The 24,992-nt window shown below is 45.2% G+C and overlaps 1 protein-coding gene across 3 annotated transcripts in view; it reads right to left on the bottom strand.

Moving 5' to 3' along the window:
* The window catches only part of dpys (dihydropyrimidinase), a 69,253-nt gene extending 45,517 nt beyond the window's left edge, over positions 1 to 23,736 (bottom strand). For 2 of the 3 annotated variants that reach the window (XM_033018895.1, XM_033018894.1), the window contains exons 1-3: positions 23,337 to 23,704; positions 1,398 to 1,556; positions 1,062 to 1,241 (exon numbers count right to left, since the gene is read on the bottom strand). In XM_033018895.1, the coding sequence (XP_032874786.1) occupies positions 1,062 to 1,241; positions 1,398 to 1,556; positions 23,337 to 23,612 (615 nt within the window). In that variant the 5' untranslated portion in view covers positions 23,613 to 23,704. Of the gene's footprint in view, positions 1 to 1,061; positions 1,242 to 1,397; positions 1,557 to 23,336 lie in introns of all 3 variants that reach the window. The other variant, XM_033018896.1, reaches the window with a different exon arrangement.
* Between the last annotated feature and the right edge of the window lie 1,256 nt (positions 23,737 to 24,992).

The following is a 24,992-nucleotide window of genomic DNA, read 5'->3' as shown; positions in this document are numbered from 1 at the left end:
TCACCCATTCCTTCTCTCCAGAGATGCTGCATTTTGTGTCTACCTCCATGATCATTATCTTTAGCCATGATCATATTGAATGGCGGTGCTGGCTCGAAGGGCCGGATGGTTTACTCCTGCACCTATTTTTTATGTTTCTATGTAAATGACTTAAGAGAGAGTCCAGACAGCTCTAGCAACCCACTCTCTGTTCTACATCAGAAAGCGCTATGACATTCATTCAAAGTGTATCACCAACCCTATGAGGGAGGGATATGTGGTTATTGACCTATTTTACTTTACAGTAATGTTTTTATAACTTGTATTTTGATCGGCTATATTAAAAATGTTTGTGTATATAAATAAAATCAAATTGAATAGTTGTTAACTTTCTTGGATTTAATCAAGGGAGACAAGTGCTCATGGCAGGGGTAAGATTTCAGGACATGTTGATCAAGGTCCATTTGTCACTTGGAACCTACTCTGCCTTGCCAGGCATGTGGTGGGTGTGGAGTTCTGCTCTTCCAATTCTCCATACCTTGGGAAATGTGGCCACTGGGTAGCATGGCAAGCCCAGGATGTGGGTTGCGTCCTGGGCACTATCCCCATGGCTTTAAAATGTTGTAATTGGTGAGGACTTCATCTGAATATACTTGATTTGGAAGAAAATACTCCTTAACATGTGAAAAATCCAAAAAAAGAGGTCGGAGGAAGGAGCAGATGTGGCGGGTCAGAGCCTGGGCCTCACGGGTTGGGAGGGCGGGGAAGAGCAATGGAGGACCCGGTGTAGGGTGGCCACCCAGGAGGAGGGGGATGGTGGAGAACAAAGGTGGACCTGACACGGGATACTTTGTAACTCTGTCGGCCCCCCTTTATGGGGTGACTATTGCATACCTTGTGTATTCGAGCAATGAATTTTACTGTGACTTGTCACATATGGCAATAAAGTATTAATTCATTCATTCATTAAGAACATCTGAATATACTTGATTTATAACAAAATATACCTTAAAATGAAAAGCACTGGCGTACACATAAATAATTTACCATTCAAACAAGGCCACAGTTTGGTTTAGACCTACCTCTACTATTAAATGTCCATTTTCCGCATGAACCTGAGCAATCGCTCCCAATTTCTTACACTGGCAGAAAGCAGGGTACAGTTCATCATCCTGAAGCATGAAGACATCTTTATATGCCATGAACATCTTGAAGGAATTCACACCTCTCTCATTGACTATAATTTCCATTTCTTCCTTCACCTGTGAAATTATTGAATGAACAGGAGAAATGTTTCTTCCAGTCTGGTATGACATTCTTTGAATATAATTGGAAAGAATAATGGAAAGCTTTGACAAACAAGGGCAGAAGGACATGGAGATCAGCTCAGTACAAAGCCATATTGATTTTCACTGTACCTTTGCACTCCACCAAGTTACAGCCACATGGAATGAGTAATCACAACAGACTTTAGGATCAGCCCAGCTTTTCCATTTGTCGTAGGCTTCTAATAACGAGTCACCTTTAGTAGGGATCACAAAGTCCAATATCATAGTGGTACCTCCGGCCACAGCAGCCTGTAAAACACCAAATATTACAGTTAGTCAAAAGCAACTTCCTAAATATTACCAGGGCTCAAAATTAATGGTTGCCCGGGTGCCAATGGCGACCTAAAGTCCCGCCGGGCAACCTAAAGCTGTGCCATTTTGCCCGGCTTGGCAAACACCAGGGACACCTGCCGTTCAACTCTGAGCAGGCCCCCATCTCTATCTCTCTCTCTCAGATACTCTCCGTCTCCGCCCGCCATCCGCGTCCGGGTCTCCGCTCGCTCCTCATCCGTCGGCACGGCCGGCTGCCTTGCACATGCGCACTGCCTGCACACCCTCCCACTGCACATGCGCACAACCACGGCCAGCGCATCATCGGCCGTGGTTGTGTGCATGTGCCGCCCTGCACATGCGCACTGCCACGGAACCTGGTCGGCACCGGGCACTTTCTCCCTCCCTTTGCATTGTGGGAGATCTGGCCACCATTGCTGTCCAGTCGGCGCCTCGCCGCGGCCGCTGAAAACCAACACAGAATCACTCCCTGGAGCTGGAGTAACTCCCTGGAGTAAAACCCCTGTCTCACGGTGAGAGTTGACACACGAGGTACCCCGAGTTAAAACTCGTGGTAATAACGTACGATTAACGTAGCTGTAACGTCGGAACTCGTGGACGCAACTTAGAGACTCGTGGCGCTAAAGGCAGGTACCCGTGAAACTTGTCAACTCTTGAAAAAACCAAACATGTTTAAAGTTTTCCACGAGTCAAATTTACTCTTGTGGTTAAGAATTGAAACATTTTAGCTCGTTGTAAGAACGTAGTGGCCCGTGCGTTTACAGTGTATCGTGAGTCTACCGTGGGAACTCTTTAACTCAGCGGGCAGGCAGCATTAAGTTCACAACACGCGAGGATTATGTGTGTCATGTATTCGTGTGAATGAAGCGTGTTGGTGGGCGGGCAGTGTGTAAGATGGATATCAATACCATGGGACAAACTGGAGTCAGACATAGAAACATAAAAAATAGGTGCAGGAGTAGGCCATTCAGAGTTACTCCATCTTATGTTGTCTATCTGCGACTTGGTACTCTGCAGATTAATAAACAAAAACAAATTTTCAACTTACCCACAGGGAACTCAGCGGGCCGGGCCAGGCAGCAGCTCTGGAGAGAATGAATAGGTGATGTTTTGGGTCGAGACCCTTCTTGTCCTTTTCTCCAGAGATGTTGTCTGTCCCGCTGAGTTACTCCGGCTTTTTCTCTCTCCTCGTGGGTTTAAACCAGCATCTGCAGTTCCTTCCCACACGCTTCAACACTACAGGAGAGTCCGGTGTGGGGACTCGACCCAGTCGAGGGACGGCCGCTTCCTGCTCAGACTTCAGGAAGTTGGTACAATGGAGAGGTATGAGGCTGCCATGGTCCTTGGAGCACTCGGGAATGCCATGGGCCATTATAACGTTACGGGTCACGGGTGCAACAAAGCTGGATTCAAGCTGACCGAGTCTGCTTTATCAGCAGAGATAGACATAATGGTTTTGAAACCATTTCAGTGGAGGGCTCCATTCGATACGCTCATGCACATGGCGACCGCTGAAGCTTTGGTTAGTGGTGAGTTTTCTATTCTCGAGTCCTATTCTTTATTGTTTATTTATGACTCCAGTTTGTCCCATGATATTGTTATCCATCTTACACACTGCCCGCCCACCAACACGCTTCATTCACACGAATACATGACACACATAATCCTCGCGTGTTGTGAACTATGCTGGCACTAAAGTAGAAATAAACGCTTCGGGTATCACTGCTCCAGTGCTGCCCACCTCTTGCTTCGGGCGACACTCTAACAACTTGCAGTTTTTAACATGCGACTTTATCCATCGTATTTTCCGTTTAGTTTCACAAGCTCTCGGGAACGCTCAACATTCATGAAAGCGCCAAATGCGCAAGCTTCCCATTTAAAATCTTGCGGTTGTTATTAAATCGAATTTCGCAACAAATTTGCCGCCCCCTCGGTCCAACTTGTTCATGCCAAGCTAGGTCCTTCCTGGACGGCTTGGGTTGCAAGAAGAAGGTGGATAGGGTTGAGTTTTTTTCTTCTTTGCAGTGCAGGAGGCTGAGGGATGACCTCGTCTCATATTTGGCCTCTATCCCTCTAAACCTCTCATACCCACCAGGTTTCTGAAGAGTCTACAGTACAGCAAGGCTTGTGTTTCATTCAATATTTCCACCACCATCTCCCACTACCCTGGTAGTTACTCAAGATTAACTCGGGAGAGGAACTTGGAACATCGCAGAAAACGGCAAACTTGTCATACCCGTGGGAACTCGGTTAAACTCTTGATCATACACTTGGGATCTCGTACACAACCACGAGTCTTTCACTCGGGGTACCTCGTGGGTCAGCTCCTACCGTGAGACAGGGCTTTAACTCTTGCTTCTTGGTTTCCTGGTTCTCCAAAAATATTACAAATGGAATTCAAACTGGAGGTGTTGGAGGGTCCACCACTAAACTCCAAACTCTGAACAATAACAGTCTATTGCACTTTATCTGGTTATTTATTGTGTATATGGTATATAGACACACTGAACTTTTACCTCCTGTTCTGTATTATGTTTACATATTCTGTTGTGCTGCAGCAAGCAAGAATGTCATTGCCCTATCTCGGACACATGACAATAAAACTCTCTTGACTTTCGACTTAAGCAAAAAAGGGCTCAGGATAGAAGAAATTGGGTGACGTTTCGGGTAGAGGCCCTGCTTTAGACTCCTTCTGGTTTTAGTGTTTTTAGTTTAATTTAAAGATACAGCGTGGAAACAGGCCCATCGAGTCTACGCCGACCACCGATCACCCGTACACTAGTTCTATCCCACACATTAGCAACGTAAGTCAAGCGTCAAGAGTGTTTTATTCTCTCACGTCCCAGTTAGAACAATGAAATCCTTACTTGCAGCAGCACAACAGAATATGTAAACATAGTACTCTGCGAACAATGTTATAAACGAGCTCTGATGTTCTGGTGATGTGCGGTGTCATTTCTCCAGTTACTATCTTTTTGCAACTATGCTTCCACAGTGGTTCTGACAGGTATGCTGATTTTCAAAATTTTCAAAGGCAGAAGGAAAAAACACTGCAGCATCTGTGGACAGATGTTCAAACGTACATCCATGCCTGCAGCGTTCATTAGAAAACACACGTGAAAGAAAACGTTCTTTTAATACATTAACTACTGAAAGGCATGTAAAATATGTAAATGCAAGGAGATTGCATAATTTTAATCACCTGAGACCCACTGTTTCTGTCTGGTCTTGCACCGCTGAATTTATCTCCACATACCTCAATTCCATCCCATCCTCCCTTGTCCAAGTCCTTCTCACCTAAATGCAAGACCTCATACACACTTCTATTCTTCAATAACTTTAATTTTTTAGGCCCCCATTGCTTCACCTTTACCATGGACGTCCAATCCCTTTCCACCTCCATCCCCAAACAGGAAGGTCTCAAGGCCCTCCAGTTCTTCCTCGAATAGAGACCCAATCTATCTATTTCCCTCTACTAACACTCTACACTGCCCAGTAGAACTTGTCCTCACCCTCAACAACTTCTCTTTTGACTCCTCTCACTTTCTCCAAGTTAAAGGTGCAGCAAGGGTACCAACTATGCCTACCTTTCTATTGGTTACGTCAAACAGTCCTTGTTTCATGCATACACTACCACCAATCCACAACTATTTGCCGCTACATCGACTACTACATCGTGGCTGCCTCCTGCACCCATGCAGAACTCGTGGATTTTATTAACTTCATCACGGCCTGCCACTCTGCGCTCAAATTCACTTGGACCATCACTGACACCTCTCTCCCCTTTCTAGAACTCGCCATCACAGGGGACAGACTATTGACTGACATATACTATAAACTTACCGACTCTGTTATCTGGACTACACTTCCACCCATCCTGCCTCAGGCAAAGACATAATTCCATACTCTTAATTCCTCTGTCTCCGCTCCCAATATGCTTTCCAATCTACGACATCCGAGATGTCCTTTCTTTAGTAACGTGGTTTTCCCCCTTGTGTCATAGATGGATCCCTCACATGTGTCTCCTCTATGGTTCTGCTCTTGCACCACCTCCACTCAGACAGAACAAGGATAGTTCCCCAGGTCCTCACCTGCCTCCGCACTTCATCCTCCAACATATCCGTCACCTCACACGTGAACCCACCACCAGGTAACATCTTCCGATCTTCACCCTTATCTGCCTTCTGCACTGACCGTTCCCTCCGCAACTCCTTTGTTCACTCATCTCTTCTCACCTAATCCACCCCCTCTCCAAGTACTTTTCCCTGCGGTCGCAGGAGATACAACACCTGTCCCTATAACTCTTACCTTGCTTCCATCCAGGGACCTCAGCAGTCCTTCTGGGTGTGGCAGAAGTTCACATGCACCTCCTCCAACTTATCTACTGCATCCAGTGTTCCCTGTGTGGCCACCTGTATATTGACAAGACCAAGCGTAGACTTGGCAACCGTTTCGCTGAACACTTGAACTTGGTCCACCAGGGCTTACTGGTTATACACATCTCCTGGTTGCTAATCATTTTAACTCCCAAACTGACCTGGGCCTCCTACATTGCCAGATTGAAGCTACATGCAAACTGAATGGACAGCACCTCGTATTCCGCTTGGGTAGCTTAAAACCCAGCGGTATGAACACTGAATTGTCCAATTTTAAAGTAACCTCTTGCAACTACGTCTCCCCTCTCCAGTCTACTCCACAACCTCCTCCCCTCCCTTGTACCCCACCTGGACCCCCACCTATTTCTCCCCTCCCCCTGCCTCTGTCCTACAATTGTTCCCCTGACTTCACGATTCACTCTTCACTTTATCTCTGGCCTTTCCTCCAACCATCTGCCTAGCAAAGCCCCCTTCACCTGTGTCCACATATTACGTCTCATGCTTTGCCCTGCCTCTTATCTCTTCCAGCTTTCTTCTGTGCCCTCCCCACCACAAGCAGTCTGAAGAAGAGTTCCAATCCGAATCGTCACCTCTCCATGTTCTCCAAAGATGCTGCCTGACCCACTGAATTACTCCATCACTTTGTGTCCATTTGATTGCATAACTGGTTTGATTTTAAATTTTGTTTTTTCCAATTCTGAACTTAAATGTTTGAGCAAGATGTGCTAGAAGAGATATTTTTCCCCACACGTTCAATAACCTTTCGAACATAACACAAAGCAGATATTACATAATTATCTGTTTGACACACATGCACTTTGAGTTCAGAGGAAATGTTCTGTCAACTGCACTCCAACCTTCAATTCCTCAACATCCAATAGCAGACTATAAGCTGCTGATTCCTCCAGCATTTGTGCAAATCTGCTTGCTTCACATAAACCAGGTTGAGCAGCAAGTTGACAGATTAGGAAAAGGGGGAGGTGCAACGTCACCTGGATGTCCTTGTACATCAGTCACTGAAAGTAAGCATGCAGGTGCAGCAGGCAGTGAAGAAAGCAAATGGCATGTTGGCCTTCATAGCGACAGGATTTGAGTATAGGAACAAGGATGTGCTACTGCAGTTGTACAGGCCGCTGGTGAGAACACACCTGGACTATATTGTGTGCAGTTTGGTCTCCTAATTTTAGGAAGGACATTCTTGCTATTGAGGGAGTGAAGCCTAGGTTCACCAGGTTAATTCCCAGGATGAGGGGACTGACATATGATGAAAGAATGGATCAACTGGGCTTATATTCACTAGAATTTAGAAGGATAAGAGGGGATCTTATAGAAACATATAAAATTCTGAAGGGATTGGACAGGGTAGATGCAGGAAACATGTTCCCAATGTAGGGGGAGTCCAGAACCAGGGGTCACAGTTTAAGAATAAGAGGTCGGCCAGTTAGGACTGAGGTGAGGAAAAACTTTTAAACCAGAGAGTTGTGAATCGGTGGAATGCTGTGCACAGAAGACAGTGGAGGCCAATGAAGAGAGAGTTAGATATAGCTCTGTGGGCTAACTGAATCAATGTATATGGGGGGAAAGCAGGAACAGGGTACTGATTTTGGATGATCAACCATGATCATATTGAAGGGCCAAATGGCCAGCTTCTGTGCCTATTTTCTATGTTTCTATGAATGGCGAGCAGTGGCCACCAGGGACATAGAAACATAGAAAATAGGTGCAGGAGTAGGCCATTCGGCCCTTCAAGCCTGCACCGCCATTCAATATGATCATGGCTGATCATCGAACTCAGTATCCTGTACCTGCCTTCTCTCCATACCCCCTGATCCCTTTAGCCACAAGGGCCACATCTAGCTCCCTCTTAAATATAGCCAATGAACTGGCCTCAACTACCTTCTGTGGCAGAGAATTCCAGAGATTCACCACTCTCTGTGTAAAAAATGATTTTCTCATCTCGGTCCTAAAAGACTTCCCCCTTATCCTTAAACTGTGACCCCTTGTTCTGGACTTCCCCAACATACGGAATAATCTTCCTGCATCTAGCCTGCCCAACCCCTTAAGAATTTTGTACGTTTCTATAAGATCCCCCCTCAATCTTCTAAATTCTAGCGAGTACAAGCCGAGTCTATCCAGTCTTTCTTCATATGAAAGTCCTGCCATCCCAGGAATCAGTCTGGTGAATCTTCTCTGTACTCCCTCTATGGCAAGAATGTCTTTCCTCAGATTAGGAGACCAAAACTGTACGCAATACTCCAGGTGTGGTCTCACCAAGACCCTGTACAACTGCATGTATATTGTATAACTGCATGGACAAGTATATTGGCATATATCATCCTAGCCTTTAAAATGTACATCAGGGCTAACACTTAACTTTTTTTCTTTGTTACCAGCCGGGCAACCTACGCAGCTTTTTAGGTTGCGAAATGGTCATTTAAGACGGCTTGCATGACGCGTGCGATAATATGCTCGGACGAAGTGCGTAGTTACCAGTCGGAATTATGCTCAATGAAGCATTCAAATATTATTTCTGCTTCAAATAAAGTCACAAACTAAACATATTCACCAATCAAGACATGACATATCCCACAATGACATGCAGCAAAATTATACTACAGTATCTCAACTCTTTTTACACATTGCAATGAATGCAATTTCTATTATTTCTTTCCACTTCCAAACAAAAATGTAGTTGGATTATTCAGCGTATGATCAACCTGTGTCAATAAATCCTGGACCATGGTAACATATTTGCTTGACCATTCACACTACAGATTGATGCAAGCATGTTTTCTGTGATGGACCGACAATTATCATGACATGGCCATAGCATGGATCTTTTCCTCTTGAATCTTCAATCATCAATCTCTGTTGTGCCCAGTTACATCAAGGTAACTTGATAAAGAATTGAATCGATCTGTTTGACACCGTTGCAGGTAGACACTAACAACATCAAGAGGGGAAAAATATATACATAATATATCCCTTCTGCTCTAGGGTTTTATAATTTAAAAGAAATAAAGAGAATGGAAGTGTCCTTTGATTTTCTTTTTCTTGTAACATACTTGTTACTGTATTATTATTATTACCTGTCCAGACCTACACCATACTTTTGAATGTACATAGTGCCTCTTTTACTCTGTGGCTACTAAGTAGATGAGTCATTGATGTAGGTGACTATATTGAATCAATCATGGAACTTGGCAAGTGAGATTGCCCAGAAGGGCAATAAAAATGGCTGAAGTGGTTATTTTTATTTTTTATTTGGGGGGGGGGGGGGGGGGGGGGGGGGGGATATCACCTTTAAATGAACAGAAACATTATATTTGTGAGAACGTGTAACTTTTCTGCTTGATATTTAAACCATCTCCTGAAAAGCAAAGTGAAGACAGAGCTGCTCAAATATATCTAAAAGTCACTTTAATTGTCACCTGAGTCGCTCTCGAGCAGAGCATCCTCCTCATCAGACTTGTCACTGTCAGGGTGAGGTCCTGAGGCAGATGCTGCAGCTGAGTCTTCTCCCGTGTCAAGCCACCATGCCCTCATCCCTCCTGCATGCCACAAACTGATGGCTGGCCAGGGATCAAAGTCCTTGATGTTACTGGCCTGCAGCATGATGAGGAGCTGGTCCGTCACCTGGTCGTCCTGGAGGGCACTTCTGATGGTGGTCTTTAGCTGCTTCAGCCGGCTGAAGCCTCGCTTAGACTCAGCTGAACTTGCCGGTATGGTAAGGACGAGGTCAAGGAGAGTGCAGATGTTGGGTAGCTCTACTGGTGTGGGACGTCAGGAACACCATGCTGTATCACAACAACCCTTTCAGCAACATGGCTGTTACTTGGCACTACACTGGAGCATTAGGGGGAGCTTCAATTACCAAATTTTGAGGTGGGTTTCTGATGGAAAAAGTGGGGGAGGACTGGTAAGCGAGAGACAGAAACACAGAGACAGAAAGAGACAGAAAGAGCAGAGGCAGAGACAGAGATGGACAGAGATGGAGACAGAGACAGAGAGATACAGAGATGGAGACAGAGACAGAGAGACAGATAGAAAGACAGGGGCAGAGACAGATACATGGATAGGACAGGTTTGGAGGGATATGGACCAAACGCGGGCAGGTGGGGCTAGTGTAGCTGGGACATGTTGGCCAGTGTGGGCAAGTTGGGCAGAAGGGCCTGTTTCCACACTGTATCACTCTATGATTCTATGACTCTAAGAGAAAGAGATAGACAGTTAGTTAGCAGGACACAAACTGCTAGAGTAACTCAGTGGGACAGGCAGCATCTCTGGAGAGAAGGAAAGGGTGACGTTTCGGGTCGAGACCCTTCTTCAGACTGATGTCAGGGGAGTGGTTAGGACAGAGATAGAATGTAGTCGGAGACAGTAAGACTTGTGGGAGAACTGGGAAGGAGGAGGGGATGGAGAGAGAGGGAAAGCAAGGGCTACTTGAAGTTAGAGAAGTCTATGGTCATACCATTGTTAACCACTAGTTACTCCATCATTTTCGGCGACAGCCTGAAAAGAGGTTGTTGTGTCGTGGTCGGGTCGTGACGCATGGTGACACATGTAGTGACGTGCGGGTGACGCGCGGTGTCTCCCTGTCACCCCAGGATTTTGGAATGTTCAAAATCCAGGGGCAACATTTGGGTGTCTCATCGTGTCGTGCGTCCTGTCACACACTGGTGTATGCTATCCTGCGGGTGACGCCTGGTTAGGGATAGGGTTGGGGTTAGGGACCACAGATGGGTTGTAAAATATTCTTCCTTCAATGCATGGATTTTAAATATTAATATATTAAAATTAATACAATAAAATCAATTGTGCAAATGAAAAGATGTCTGAATCAATCAGTTTTATTTTGTATTGGTCCGCGCCCAGATCCAATCACCGTCACTAACGTTTCACAGGGATGGATTCAGTGAGTGTAGACTGAACTACCCTCTCCCCTCCACCCCTCTCCCGCCCCATCCCTCCTTCTCCACCCCTCTCCCACCCTTCTCCCCTCCCTTCTCCCCCCCTTCTTCCCTCCCCCCTCATCCTCCCATCGCCCCGCACCACTCTTCTTCCCCTTCTCCACTCCCCCCCTCCCATACCCTTCTCCCCCTCTCCCTCCCTTCTCCAACCCCCCCCCATTCCCCGACGCCCCCCAATTGTGGACCCAGCCCGCGACCAGCGATTCCCCCGCACACTATCCCACACACGCTAGGGAAAATTTATACAAACCTGTGCGCCTTTGGAGTGCGGGAGGTAACCCTAACACTTACTCTAGGTTGATAGGCTTGGTATTTTAGTATAAATTGTCCCTAGCGTGTGTGGGATAGTGTGCGGGGGATCGCTGGTCGGTGCAGACTCAGTGGGCCGAAGGGCACGGTATCTCTGAACTAAATGACACAGGGGCCCCAGAGGTTGGACTCGAACCCCCAATATTCTGCATGGGAACTAAACTGTTGGCCACAAACCCCCAGCGAGCTTTTCAACTGGGTACAGGCAATGTACCAGTGCCACCCACCTGCTCTGGCCACTGGGTCTAAATACCCACCACCCATTTTGAAGCAAGGCGAGGGGGCGGAGGGGGGAGGGTGTTGTTCCCAAAGTCTGCATTTATCTCATAGTCAATGTTACTAAAACAGATGATGTGGAGTAGACTTTGTGCAGTACTATCTATCACAGATCTAGCTGTCACAGGCTGGGTCCACAAATGGGGAGCGTCGGGGAAAGTGGGAAGGGGATTGGAAAATGGGAGAAAGAAAGGGAAAGGGGGAAAATGCGATGTGAGGGGATGGGGGGGGGGGGGGGGGGGTAGTGGATAAGGGCGAGAAGAGTGGAGCGGGAGGAGCAAGAGAAGAAATGGGGGGGGAGTGGAGGGATGGGGAAAGAGGGGGGTGGAGGGGAGATGGGAGTTCAGTCTACATTCACCAAATCCATCCGTGTGAAAAGTTAGAGATGGTGATTGGATCTTGAAACGGACCAATACATCTGTAAAACTGAACGACTCAGACATCTTTTCATTTGCACAATTGATTTTATTGTATTAATTTTAATATATTAATGTTTAAAATCCATGCATTGAAGGAAGAATATTTTACAGCCTATCTGTGGTCCCTAACCCTAACCCTAACCCTAACAAACCCCTAACCGGGCGTCACCCTCAGGAGAGCATAAGTCAGCGTGTATGTCGTGCAACTTGACGGTTTTACGAGCGTCAGTCACTGACACTCCACAGTCGTCGGAAAAAATCGCAAAGTGGGACAGGCCCTTTAAGGGAACAACAGCAACAGAACAATTTGCAGCGGTGTCGAATGCCAATCCGCTACCTGAGCCGCTGGTTCACAAACAAGCAGCAACTCCACAGGGCAGGGCAGGGAACAAGGATAAAGCATGAGCTCTCTGAGAAACACCGGCACAGTTTGCATCAGGCCGTCCGCTGTCCACATCAGCCAAGCTTTCCTTCGCTTGCCAAGCCGGGCAAAATGACATGGCTTTTAGGTTGCCCGGCGGGACTTTAGGTGGCAATTGGCAACTGGGCAACCATTAATTTTGAGCCATGTACATTTATAAAAAGTATACCATTTTGAAAACTGCGTTTAAATCAACATCAAATAAATAATGTATTATTTATTTAATCACTGCTTCAGTCACCGAATGCTAACTTTTTCTGCTAAGCTTTCTCTTTGATGAAAGGGACATACAGATTACTTAGGACTGTTACTTCGACATGGTACAGCAACACAGCTAGTAGAGCTACTGCCTCACAGCATCAGAAACATGGGTTCAATGCTGACCTCAGGTACTTTCTGTGTGGAGTTTGTATGTTCTCCCCATGACCATTTGAATTTCCTCTTGGTGCTCCAGTTTTCTCCAACAATAGTTGCTAAGAGAATGACCCATTGTTTGGATTGTTAGTGATATCTTGGAATGAATGAATGAATGAATGAATGAATGAATGAATACGTTTATTGTCATTGCACAATACTGTGCAACGAAATTCCATTACATCTCCTCCGGTTAAAAAAATACAAACACGACAACCATTGACACATATGTACACTTATTAGTAAAATAATAAATAAGTATTTAAAAAGAATTTGGCGGCATTTCTTGTAATTATATTTTGCTTCCCCAGTGTTCTCTGTTGGAATTAAGCTATTTTATCGCACATGGGTAGAAACTATTTTTTAGCCTTCAGAGACCTGAATCGCCTCCCAGAGGGTAGCAGAGTGAAAAGGTGGTTGGCAGGGTGGGATGTGTCCTGCTTGTTGCAAGCATCGGGCCCTATATATATCATCCAAGGAGGGCAGTTGGGCGTTTGTAATGTTCTGCGCAGTTTTTATAATTCCCTGCAGCGCCCTCCTCTCAGCCACAGTACAGCTAGCAAACCACACCAGGATTCCATAGGAGAGGATACTTTCCACGGCGCATCGGTAGAAGGACAACAGCAGCGGCTGTGAGACGTTGCTCTCCGCAGAGACCTCAGGAAATACAGCCGCTGATGTGACTTCTTCACGAGAGTGACGGTGTTCATTTGCCATTTGAGGTCCTGGGAGATGTTTATTCCCAGGAACTTAAAGCCAGTGACTCTCTCCACCATGTCTCCTTTGATGTATAAGGGAGCAGGTTCCTCTCTCCTCTTCCTCCTGAAGTCAATGACCAGTTCTTTTGTCTTTGATGGGTTGAGTACCAGGTTGTTTTTGGTACACCAGACAGTCAGTTTTTGGACTTCATCCCTGTAGGCAGACTCGTCGTTGTTGTTTATCAGTCCCACCACAGTCGTGTCGTCCGCAAACTTGATGATCCTGTTTGTACTGTGTGTTGGTATAGTCATAAGTGTATATTGTATACAAGATGGGACTCAGCACACAACCTTGTGGCGCTCCTGTGCTGAGCGTCAGGACTGGGGAGTAATTGGACCCCATCCTGACAGTCTGTGGGCGATCTGTTAGAAAGTCCTTAATCCATCCGCATGTGTTTGCATTAACACCCAGATCAGACAGTTTGTCCACCATTCTGCTGGGGATGATGGCATTAAATGCAGAACTAAAATCTACAAATAACATCCTCACATATGAGCCAGGACGCTCCAGATGTGTCAGTGCAGAATGTAGAGCTATGTTGATGGCATCCTCCGTTGACCTATTAGCTCTATACGCAAACTGATGCTGATCCAGCGTGGATGGGAGTGAGGACTTAATGTGGGCCAGGACCAGTCGTTCAAAACACTTCATCACCGTTGAAGTGAGAGCAACAGGTCTATAGTCATTCAAGCTGGTAATGGATGTTTTTTTGGGTACAGGCACGATGGTAGCAGTCTTAAAGCATTTAGGGACAGTGCACGTTGACAGAGAGAGGTTAAAGATGTCGCTTCATTACGTTCAGTCGATGCTAACTATTTTGTTGTTTACCTTTTTTTTAAAGTAATGCTACCTATAGTATATAATGCCAGAATGCCAAATAAATGTTCTCGCCTCACTTTATACAACTGAAGTGTGAAGTTAATGCAGCTGATTTCAACATGATACACCCAATGTAGGTATGTTGCAAAACGTACCTGAAGGTCGCTGAAAATCTGTCCCAGCCCGTGTGCACGATTATGGCGCCGTTTAGAGGGGGGCGGGTTTAAAACGCGATTTTCCCTAGGCTGTTCAAATCGAGGTTTTTCAGCCTAGTTAATTATTAACGAAAAATCGCTGGAAGATTCCGTCGCTTGAGCTATTATTAGTTTTAAGGGCTTTATTTAATTGTTATAGTAGGTTAAAAATTAACCTCTAAACCCGCGACCGCCGACAACGGGCCAGATCTCATACAAGGGAAAACGGAAGGTAGGCTGTTTATTTTTACGTTATAAAGGGCTTCTTAAGATCCCTTTATACAAAGTTTAATGTTGCGAGTAGCTAATTTGGGGCCCATTAAATCCCGCAGTATTTTTCTGGTCATTTGAGGGCACAAATCCACCGCAATGTGAACGTTCTAAACCAGCGCGTTCACAGGACCCCACTGGAAAGCTGATTTAAATGGACATTAATTTACAGCAATTGAACACTAAATTCTTTCCATTTGGCCTATAAATTAATGTAAATGAGATTTAAAAATCATGTTTTATTGTGAATTATTTGTGAATATTATTTGGACACTTAGGCTATTTAAAAATGTTAATCATTTATTAAGAAATGGATAAATGTTTAGATCTAGTAATTGAAGTTTGGAATTAGCTACAATTGGGTAACTAACTAATTATATGCTTTAATTTCAGGTCATCCAAGTAAGATTATTTTATATTTGTTTCAGAATGCTTCAATCTATTATAACTGAAAATTTCATTCAGTTCTCTTAATTTTTAAGAAAGTTATGGGCTTTTGACTGTCCACGATCACAGCTTTTTTGTTATGTCCATAGAAAATCAATAGGGAACAAGATGCTAATTTCCGAGTATGAAAATGGCCATAACTTTTTAAATACTTGAGATATGAAAGTGAATTAGGTGTCAAATTAAACTTCTTTGACTTGATTTTTAAAATCTCAACATTTTGTAACATTGCTACCCAATGACAATATATTAGTTAAGTTTAGTTTAGAGACACAGCGCAGAAACAGGCCCTTTGGCCCATCAAGTCAGAGCCGTACAGTGATCCCCGTACACTAGCACTATCCTACGCGCTAGGGACAATTTATAATTTTATCGAACCCAATTAACCTACAAACCTGCACATCTTTGGAATGTGGGTGGAAAAAACCCACACGATCACGGGGAGATTGTACAAACTCTGTACATCCAGCACAGAGTCAAGATCAAACCCTGGTCTCTGGTGCTGTAAGGAAGCAACTTTACCGCTGCGCCACCATATATCTTCCTACAACTTCCAGAATTGTTAACAATAGTTCCTTTGTTTAAATATGACCATTTGGAATACTTCCAAGGATGACTGATTAAATACAGCATTCTGGCAACTCTAAACAAATCATAATTTTCCTCTGGAGCTAAAAAAAAATATTAAGGCTCCCAGCATTTTTATTAAACCTAATTTCCAACCTCAAACAATGACTGGACCTAAAAGATTGCTATGTTACTGTCTTAATTCTTATATTAGCATTTAGTTTTAATCACAGCAGAAGGACTATAAAGTACCATAAACAAAGTGCATGCATTCCAGCGCTGTATCATTTTACAACAGTTTATGGGGAACTGGAGTGCTATGGTAAATGTGGCAGCAGACAAAAGATGGGATTCAACTCACTACCACCAGCACTCACTAACCCAGCAGTTTTCCCAGCTTCTATTTGATGTCCACCAGGAATGTCATATGCAAGAATCAGAAATTCAGGGACAATGACAGGACATGGTTGATCTTCTGGGATCAGGATCCTGACCCAGATTCATATCCAGCTTTATTGTTGATGTAATGTACCAGTCAGTATGGCTCTATCACTGTAATATTATGGCACAGTATCATTATATAACATTAGGGAGCAGTGCCAGTGGACTGCTGGGAATAGTGCTCTGGTTGGCATTGACAAAGGTTTGTTAAAGTGGTAGAACCTCCTTGCTCTGCAGACTACTCTTATTTGGCAACATAATGCACATGTGAAATTGGATACAACGAAGGGACTTGTCCCACTAACGTGACTTTTCAGGGACTGTCTTCGACCTTCAAGCTCGAGGGCACTCGCCTGAAAAGCCTCAAGCTGGATCGACCATCAGCGATGAAACCGCGAGCAGGATCGACCATCTGCGTGCACACACACACGCACACACACACACGCGGGGGCCAGGGAAAGCGGGGGAGCGCTGTATGAAATTCACACCCGCGATGAACAGGAAGGTAAAAGACAGCTACCACAGTTACGGTAAGTCCTTTAGCGAGCGCGGAGAGAAGGGGAGAGAAGGGGGGGGGGGGGGGGACAATTTTATGAAGCCAGATAACTTTTAATAAAGTTTAGCGGGCATTTAACATTACCGGTCGGTTTACTTACCTTTTTTTTCTCAACGAGCTTTACCTTCGACAACCCTCAATTACCTTTGATTGCCTTCGATTACCTACGAATAACATGCCAACCTACTACGACCTACCTCCTGGACATCGGGCCGCCCGTAGCTGCAACTGCGGAGGGCTTGGGGAGGCACTGACCACGAAGAACAGTGGAGGAAGAGACTGACTTTGGTGCCTTCCCACACAGTGGGAAACTTTGATTCTGCTGTGTGGGGATGTTTTATGTTAAATTCTATAGTGTGTGTTCTTTATACCCTTTCTGGCTTAATCCCTCCCTTCATCACCTCCAGTTTAAATTCCAGTTGGAATATTTTGGAGGACCCAAGAACCAAGAAGAACCAAGAACCTCGACTAAACCTACTAGTAAAAAAATATTGATTTTTTCCACGGCTACCTTTTTTTACTCCCGGGCATTTTTCAGCTTGCTGAAAAAAAACGCCGCGACCTAACTGAGGCCTCGAGTACGCGGGGACTACTCTCGAGCATGAAGGAGTGTTAAGGGCCTGTCCCACTTTGGAGACCTTAACAGCACCCTCTGGTGATCTTGCCCGCCACCCAAGGTTTCCATGAGGTCACCGGAGGTTTTGGTCACTCTCCCTAATGATCAAAAGTTGTTTTCCGTGTGGTCGAGGCTTCATCTAGGTTGCTGCTATTTTTTCATCATGATTAAAACCGGCCTCGACTAAAAATAGGTTGCCGTTTTAAAAATCGATAATTTTTTAGTCGCAGGTCTAGTCGAAGCCGGTTGTAATTCTAGTCGAAGGCAGTCATGGGAGGTCGAAGGTTTTCTTCATAGTCGAGGAAGGTTTTCATTATATGCGTGGGTGGTGGTAAGAGGTTGCAGGTCACCTCGACCTTGATTTTTTTGGGGGTAAGGTCACCAGAGGTTGCTGTTTAGGTCTCCTAAGTGGGACTGGCCCTTTACAAAGACCTCCTAGGACCTTGTGTCGACCATGCTGCGAGTATGAGTCGAGGCAAACTCTTTTAAAGTCGCGAATTAGGTCCCCGCAGTGGGATAGGCCCTTTAGACATTCAATCCATCGCATCTGCTAAACTATTCAATAAGATTATGGTTGATTATCATGATTGTACTTCATTGTACTAATCCTATCTCCCTGTTTTGCCTATCTAACTCTCTGCTGATCTGAGTTGTCAGGGAAGGTCCCTAAAGCTGAACCAATAACCTATTTTTTTTCCAGAGGTACTGCTTGACTGGGTGAGCTCTAGCATTTCTGTTTCTGTTTCAGATTCCAACATCTGCAGATTTGTTTTCCATGATAATCATGAGTAAAATTAGGGACTGACCACAACTCTTGGGTTTCATTACGTCTGGGTGCTGAAATTTCTTACATCACATTGCCGATCTTCTTCTTTTGTGTCCCTCTTGTTACAAATGTTGACCTAGCTGTCATCGTCTGTCCTGAAAAGGATGCAAGCTTCTGGCGACAATCAGTGGGAGCCGTCACTTGTCGCAATAGATGATGGTGGTAGCAGAATTAGCTCAGGATACTGCCAGTTTCCAGCCCCACGACATGTTGCTGATTAGCTGACCTCTCATCGTAAGGCTGATCACTCATTCCAGATATTCCAGCAGTGAGTAGATCCTATCAAGCACTATAGGAACTTAGCACTTTTCAATTAGATGACTTCTCTTTTTTCTAAAACTCCAGAAAGTGTATGTCCAGTAGGTTTTAGCTCGTACCTTGACACAACTTGAATTATAGTTAGTGATAGATTGGGATTTGTCTGATTTCAGGTAATGCATGGAAGGCCATCGGGTCGAAGGGCGTGACGCCCGGAGCAGCTCAATCCATGTGGAGTACATGGCAGCTTCCGGCATATACTGTTAATACACGAAACGCGGACTTTCTTACCCGTTAAAAAACGCTGAAATGGCCATTTTTTGCGCTGTAAATAATTGTGGAAATCAGGGTAAGCGTGAGAGACATTTATCCTACTTCAGAATTCCAAAAATGAGGAGAAATTATGCTAGAGAGAAGCGAGAGCTGAAGGGACAACAACAGCTAAAGTAGTTGGCGAACATTGGCCGTGCAGATATCAAGATTGAAACTATTGGGAATTATCACGTTTGCTCACTGCATTTCATCAACAGAAAGGCTTTATTTGTGTTTTTTCTTGATTCCTTTGGTATCTAAAAAGTTTCAGAAGTGATAAATCTGGCTGTAAAATTTTAAAATCGCCCATGGTTCTGAAGTGGGTTTTTACATGCAAAAAGAAAATGCTTCTGAAGCTAAATTTATCATAAAAACACTCCAGACTTAGGAGTGGTCTGTAGAAAAATAAGTTTTCTATCATTATGCTATTGAGATGTATATTTTGGCAAATAATAAAATGTAGCAGGGGACCGCGGGTCAAATGAGATGGAGGAACTGAGTGAAATCCAGGTTAGCAGGGAAGTGGTGTTAGATAAATTGAATGGATTAAAGGCCGATAAATCCCCAGGGCCAGATAGGCTGCATTCCAGAGTACTTAAGGAAGTAGCCCAAGAAATAGTGGATGCATTAGTGATAATTTTTCAAAACTCTTTAGATTCTGGAGTAGTTCCTGAGGATTGGAGGGTAGCTAATGTAACCCCACTTTTTAAAAAGGGAGGGAGAGAGAAAACGGGGAATTACAAACCAGTTAGTCTAACATCGGTAGTGGGGAAACCGCTAGAGTCAGTTATTAAAGATGGGATAGCAGCACATTTGGAAAGTGGTGAAATCATTGGACAAAGTCAGCATGGATTTACGAAAGGTAAATTATGTCTGACGAATCTTATAGAATTTTTCGAGGATGTAACTAGTAGAGTGGATAAGGGAGAACCAGTGGATGTATTATATTTGGCCTTTCAGAAGGCTTTCGACAAGGTCCCACATCAGAGATTAGTATACAAACTTAAAGCACACGGTATTGGGGATTCAGTATTGATGTGGATAGAGAACTGGCTGGCAAACAGGAAGCAAAGAGTAGGAGTAAACGGATCCTTTTCAGAATGGCAGGCAGTGACTAGTGGGGTACCGCAAGGCTCAGTGCTGGGACCCCAGCATTTTACAATATATATTAATGATTTGGACGAGGGAATTGAATGCAACATCTCCAAGTTTGCGGATGAGACGAAGCTGGGGGGCAGTGTTAGCTGTGAGGAGGATGCTCGGAGGCTGCAAGATGACTTGCATAAGCTGGGTGAGTGGGCAAATGCATGGCAGATGCAGTATAATGTGGATAAATGTGAGGTTATCCACTTTGGTGGCAAAAACAGGAAAGTAGACTATTATCTGAATGGTGGCCGATTAGGAAAAGTGGAGATGCAATGAGACCTGGGTGTCATGGTACACCAGTCATTGAAAGTAGGCATGCAGGTGCAGCAGGCAGTGAAGAAAGCGAATGGTATGTTAGCATTCATAGCAAAAGGATTTGAGTATAGGAGCAGGGAGGTTCTACTGCAGTTGTACAGGGTCTTGGTGAGACCACACCTGGAGTATTGCGTACAGTTTTGGTCTCCAAATCTGAGGAAAGACATTCTTGCCATAGAGGGAGTACAGAGAAGGTTCACCAGACTGATTCCTGGGATGTCAGGACTTTCATATGCAGAAAGACTGGATAGACTCGGCTTGTACTCGCTAGAATTTAGGAGATTGAGGGGAGATCTTATAGAAACTTACAAAATTCTTAAGGGGTTGGACAGGCTAGATGCAGGAAGATTGTTCCCGATGTTGGGGAAGTCCAGGACAAGGGGTCACAGTTTAAGGATAAAGGAGAAATCCTTTAGGACCGAGATGAGAAAAACATTTTTCACACAGAGAGTGGTGAATCTCTGGAACTCTCTGCCACAGAAGGTAGTTGAGGCCAGTTCATTGGCTATATTTAAGAGGGAGTTAGATGTGGCCCTTGTGGCTAAAGGGATCAGGGGGTATGGAGAGAAGGCAGGTAAAGGATACTGAGTTGGATGATCAGCCGTAATCATATAGGGTGATTTCACGAAAAGTCACTGGATCATAGATCCTCACCCACGTGACCGCAAAATCCAACTGGGGTACAAGCGTCACTTCCGTACATGTTATTGATGCTGAAAACGCGCACTTTCACACCCGCTAAAAACCGCGAAAACGGCCCGTTTTTGAGCTGTAATTAACTGTGCCAGTCGGGGTGACCGTGAGGCACAATTATCTTACTTTACAGTCCAGAAGGTAGATAAAAACGAAGGTAAATACAAGAGGGAGCTGAAGGGGCAACAACAGCGGAAGTGTTTAGCGGACATTCGCCGTGGAGATATAAAGATAGAAAATATCGGGAATTATCGCGTTTGCTCGCTGCATTTCATCAAAAGTAAGGCATTATGTTTTATCTTTATTCATTTGTTATATAAAAAGTTTTAAAAGTGAAAAATCCGTCAGTAAAATTGCAAAAACGCCCATGGTTCTCAGGTGGGTTTTAACATGCAAAATGAAAACGCTTCTGAAGCTACATTTACCATTTAAATAATCGTAAACTATCAATGCGTTTTGAAATAAATTTTACTCAGATGCAAGCTAAGGAATGGGATAATTGTCAGCTGTTGATTGGATTATAATAATAAAATGTCCTGATTTTGTCCAATTAACAGCTGACAATTATCCCATTCCTTAGCTTGCATCTGAGTAAAATTTATTTCAAAACGCATTGATAGTTTACGATTATTTAAATGGTAAATGTAGCTTCAGAAGCGTTTTCATTTTGCATGTTAAAACCCATCTGAGAACCATGGGCGATTTTGCAATTTTACTGATGGATTTTTCACTTTTAAAACTTTTCATATAACAAATGAATAAAGATAAAACGTCAATAATGCCTTACTTTTGATGAAATGCAGCGAGCAAACGCGATAATTCCCGATATTTTCTATCTTTATATCTCCACGGCGAATGTCCGCTAACCACTTCCGCTGTTTTTGCCCCTTCAGCTCCCTCTTGTATTTACCTTCGTTTTTATCTATCTTCTGGACTGTAAAGTAAGATAACTGTGTCTCACGGTCACCCCGACTGGCACAGTTATTTACAGCTCAAAAACGGGCCGTTTTCGCGGTTTTTAACGGGTGTGAAAGTGCGCGTTTTCAGCATCAATAACATGTACGGAAGTGACGCTTGTACCCCAGTTGGATTTTGCGGTCACGTGGGTGAGGATCTATGATCCAGTGACCTTTCGTGAAATCACCCTATTGAATGGCGGTGCAGGCTCGAAGGGCCGAATGGCCTACTCCTGCACCTATTTTCTATGTTTCTATGTCCTGACAGCTTAAACACCCACTCCCTTTCAAAGATATTGTCAATTTGCTGAGGTTGATTATGCCCAATTAACAACTAACAAATATGCCATTCCTTGGCTTGCATCTGAGTAAAATGTAATTCAAAACCCACGTATGGTTTGCGATTTTTTAAATGATAAATTTTGCTTCAGAAGCGTTTTCTTTTTAATGTAAAAACCCACACGAGAACCATGGACGATTTTAAAATTTTACAGCCAGACTTATCACTTCTGAAACATTTTAGATACCAAAGGAATCTAGAAAAAACACAAATAAACATAGAAACATAGAAATTAGGTGCAGGAGTAGGCCATTCGGCCCTTCGAGCCAGCACCGCCATTCAATATGATCATGGCTGATCATCCAACTCAGTATCCCGTACCTGCCTTCTCTCCATACCCTCTGATCCCCTTAGCCACAAGGGCCACATCTAACTCCCTCTTCAGAAATAAAGCCTTTCTGGTGATGAAATGCAGTGAGCAAATGAGATAATTCCCAATAGTTTCAGTTATTTCAATAGATCACTTCTGTTTAAGGTGGTAGGGGAAAGATTTAATGAGGGCAACCTTTTAGACACAGCGGGTGAGGGAACAAGCTGCCAAAGGAAGTAGGAAATGTGGGCAAATGGGACCAGGTTCGATGTGGCATCTTGGTCAGCATGGATGAGTTAGGCTGAAGGGCTTGTTTTTGTGCTGTGTGACAAAAATGAGGAGCAATTGGGTAATCTTACGCTGCTGAACTGAAATGAGGAGCAATTGGGTAATCTTATGAAAATCACACTTCAGAAACAGATCAGATATGTAGACACAAGAAACAGCTGACGTTGGAGTCTGGAGAAAAAACAAACAGCTGGAAGTGCTCTGAAGCAAAGATACTAGAGGAACATATAAACTTTGCTGTGAAGAAGGGTGTCACCCATTCCTCTCTCCAGAGATGCTGCCTGTGGACAAGCTGGAAGAGCTCAGTGGGTTCTGATCAGAGGCTCCATGGTTTAAAATGAAAAGCATGTCTGTCTGTCTGTCACTCTAACATGAGATCTGATTCCAAAAGGACAAGCCATGAAAGTACAGTAGAAACGTCTGTGAGTTTTGTTTTGTACCTTAGTTCCATGATAGAAGTCATCGACAGCTTGTGTGCCCATGAAGGGGAGCTGCATGTGTGTGTGGGTGTCGATGCCCCCCGGCAGCACCAGTTTACCAGCGGCCTCGATCACTCTGGTCCCCGGCGGCAGCGCCGGCAGCGCCAGCTTAGGCCCCACATCCTGAATCACGCCCTTCTCAATGTACACGTCGGCTAACTCGGAGCGGTCTTCGTTCACCACCTTCCCGCCACGGATCAGGATGCCGCCGTGACCGCTTGATCTCGCTTCCTCCATCTCCCTCCTGCTTTTTAAACGCAGCCCTGTATTGGGGCTGACGGACACAAAGTCAGCGAGCGAGCGCCAGCGGGTCGAGAAACAAAGTTGAACTAAAGCCTCCCGCAGGAGGAGCGAGGTAAAATGTCGGGTTGAAGTTCACGGGCGGCGAAGTTTACAGGCCAGGCCCTTCGGCCCAATGTGGACGATGATGCCACGTAACTGGTCGGTTTCAGGAACCCCTTCCCTTCACTCAGCCCGCGTGAACCAACCTGCTCCCAGTTGCCCGACACTCTATCCCCTTCCCATTCCTACACACACATATATATTTCTGTCCTCGTCTCCTCCACTGTCAGGGTGAGGCTAAATACAAATTGAAGGAACAGCATCTCATATTTCACTTGGGCAACTTACAGCCCAGCAGTATGAATATTGATTTCTCTCACTTCACCTAGCCTTCTCTCACTTCACCTAGCCTTCTCTCAGAAGTAACAGAGGTCGGATTTGGAATGGGAGGAGGAGTTGAAGTGCTGAGCCACCGGAAGATCAGGTTGGTTATTGCGAACCGAGCAGAGGTGTTGGGCGAAGCGATCGCCAAGCCTACGCTTGGTCTCACCGATGTAGAGCAACTGACACCTAGAGCAGCTCGGGGCTGGAACGGCGCTCCCGTGAGGGCGGCCCGGCGCGGGGCGGAGACGGTGCTCCGGTGGCTGAGGCAGCCTTCTGGCAGCGGCGACCTGAATCTGGGGCTTGGCCACGGGCCAGTAGGCGACATCGTCGGAGCTCGCAGGTCACAGGCGGGTGCGTTTTCCGGAGCTCCCGCGGCAACAGCTGCGTCCGCTGGACTGGAGGGTGGCAGCTTCGACCACCCCGGGCCGTGGAGCTTGAACCAGCCCGTTCGCGGAGCTCGGTGAGCCGCGGGACTAACTTACCATCGCCCGGTGGGGTATCGCCTCAGCGCAGAGGGAGAAGCGGAGGGAAGAGACAGTAACCCTAAGATTTTTGCCTCCATCACAGTGAGGAGATGCCTGGTGAACTCACTGTGGTGGATGTTAATTTGTGTTTATTGTGTGTTTTGTTGTTTATTGTTACATGTATGGCTGCAGGCAACGACATTTCGTTCAGACCGAAAGGTCTGAATGACAAATAAAGGATCTAAGTCTAAGTCTAAGCGGATGCAATAGATGAGGTTGGAGGAGGTGCAGGTGAACCTCTGCCGCACCTGGAAAGACTGCTTGGGTCCTTGCATGGAGTCACCTTTTCGCCACCTCCAGCGGGATCCCGCCACATCTTCCCATCTCCTCCCCTGGCTGCTTTCTGCAGAGACCGCTCCCTCAGAAACTCCCTGGTCAATTCATCCCTTCCCACCCAAACCACCCCCTCTCCTGGTGCTTTCCCTTG

This window comes from Amblyraja radiata, chromosome 4 (genome assembly GCF_010909765.2).
Source record: "Amblyraja radiata isolate CabotCenter1 chromosome 4, sAmbRad1.1.pri, whole genome shotgun sequence".
Taxonomy (NCBI): Eukaryota; Metazoa; Chordata; class Chondrichthyes; order Rajiformes; family Rajidae; genus Amblyraja; species Amblyraja radiata.
This window is presented reverse-complemented; position numbering and strand designations above follow the sequence as displayed.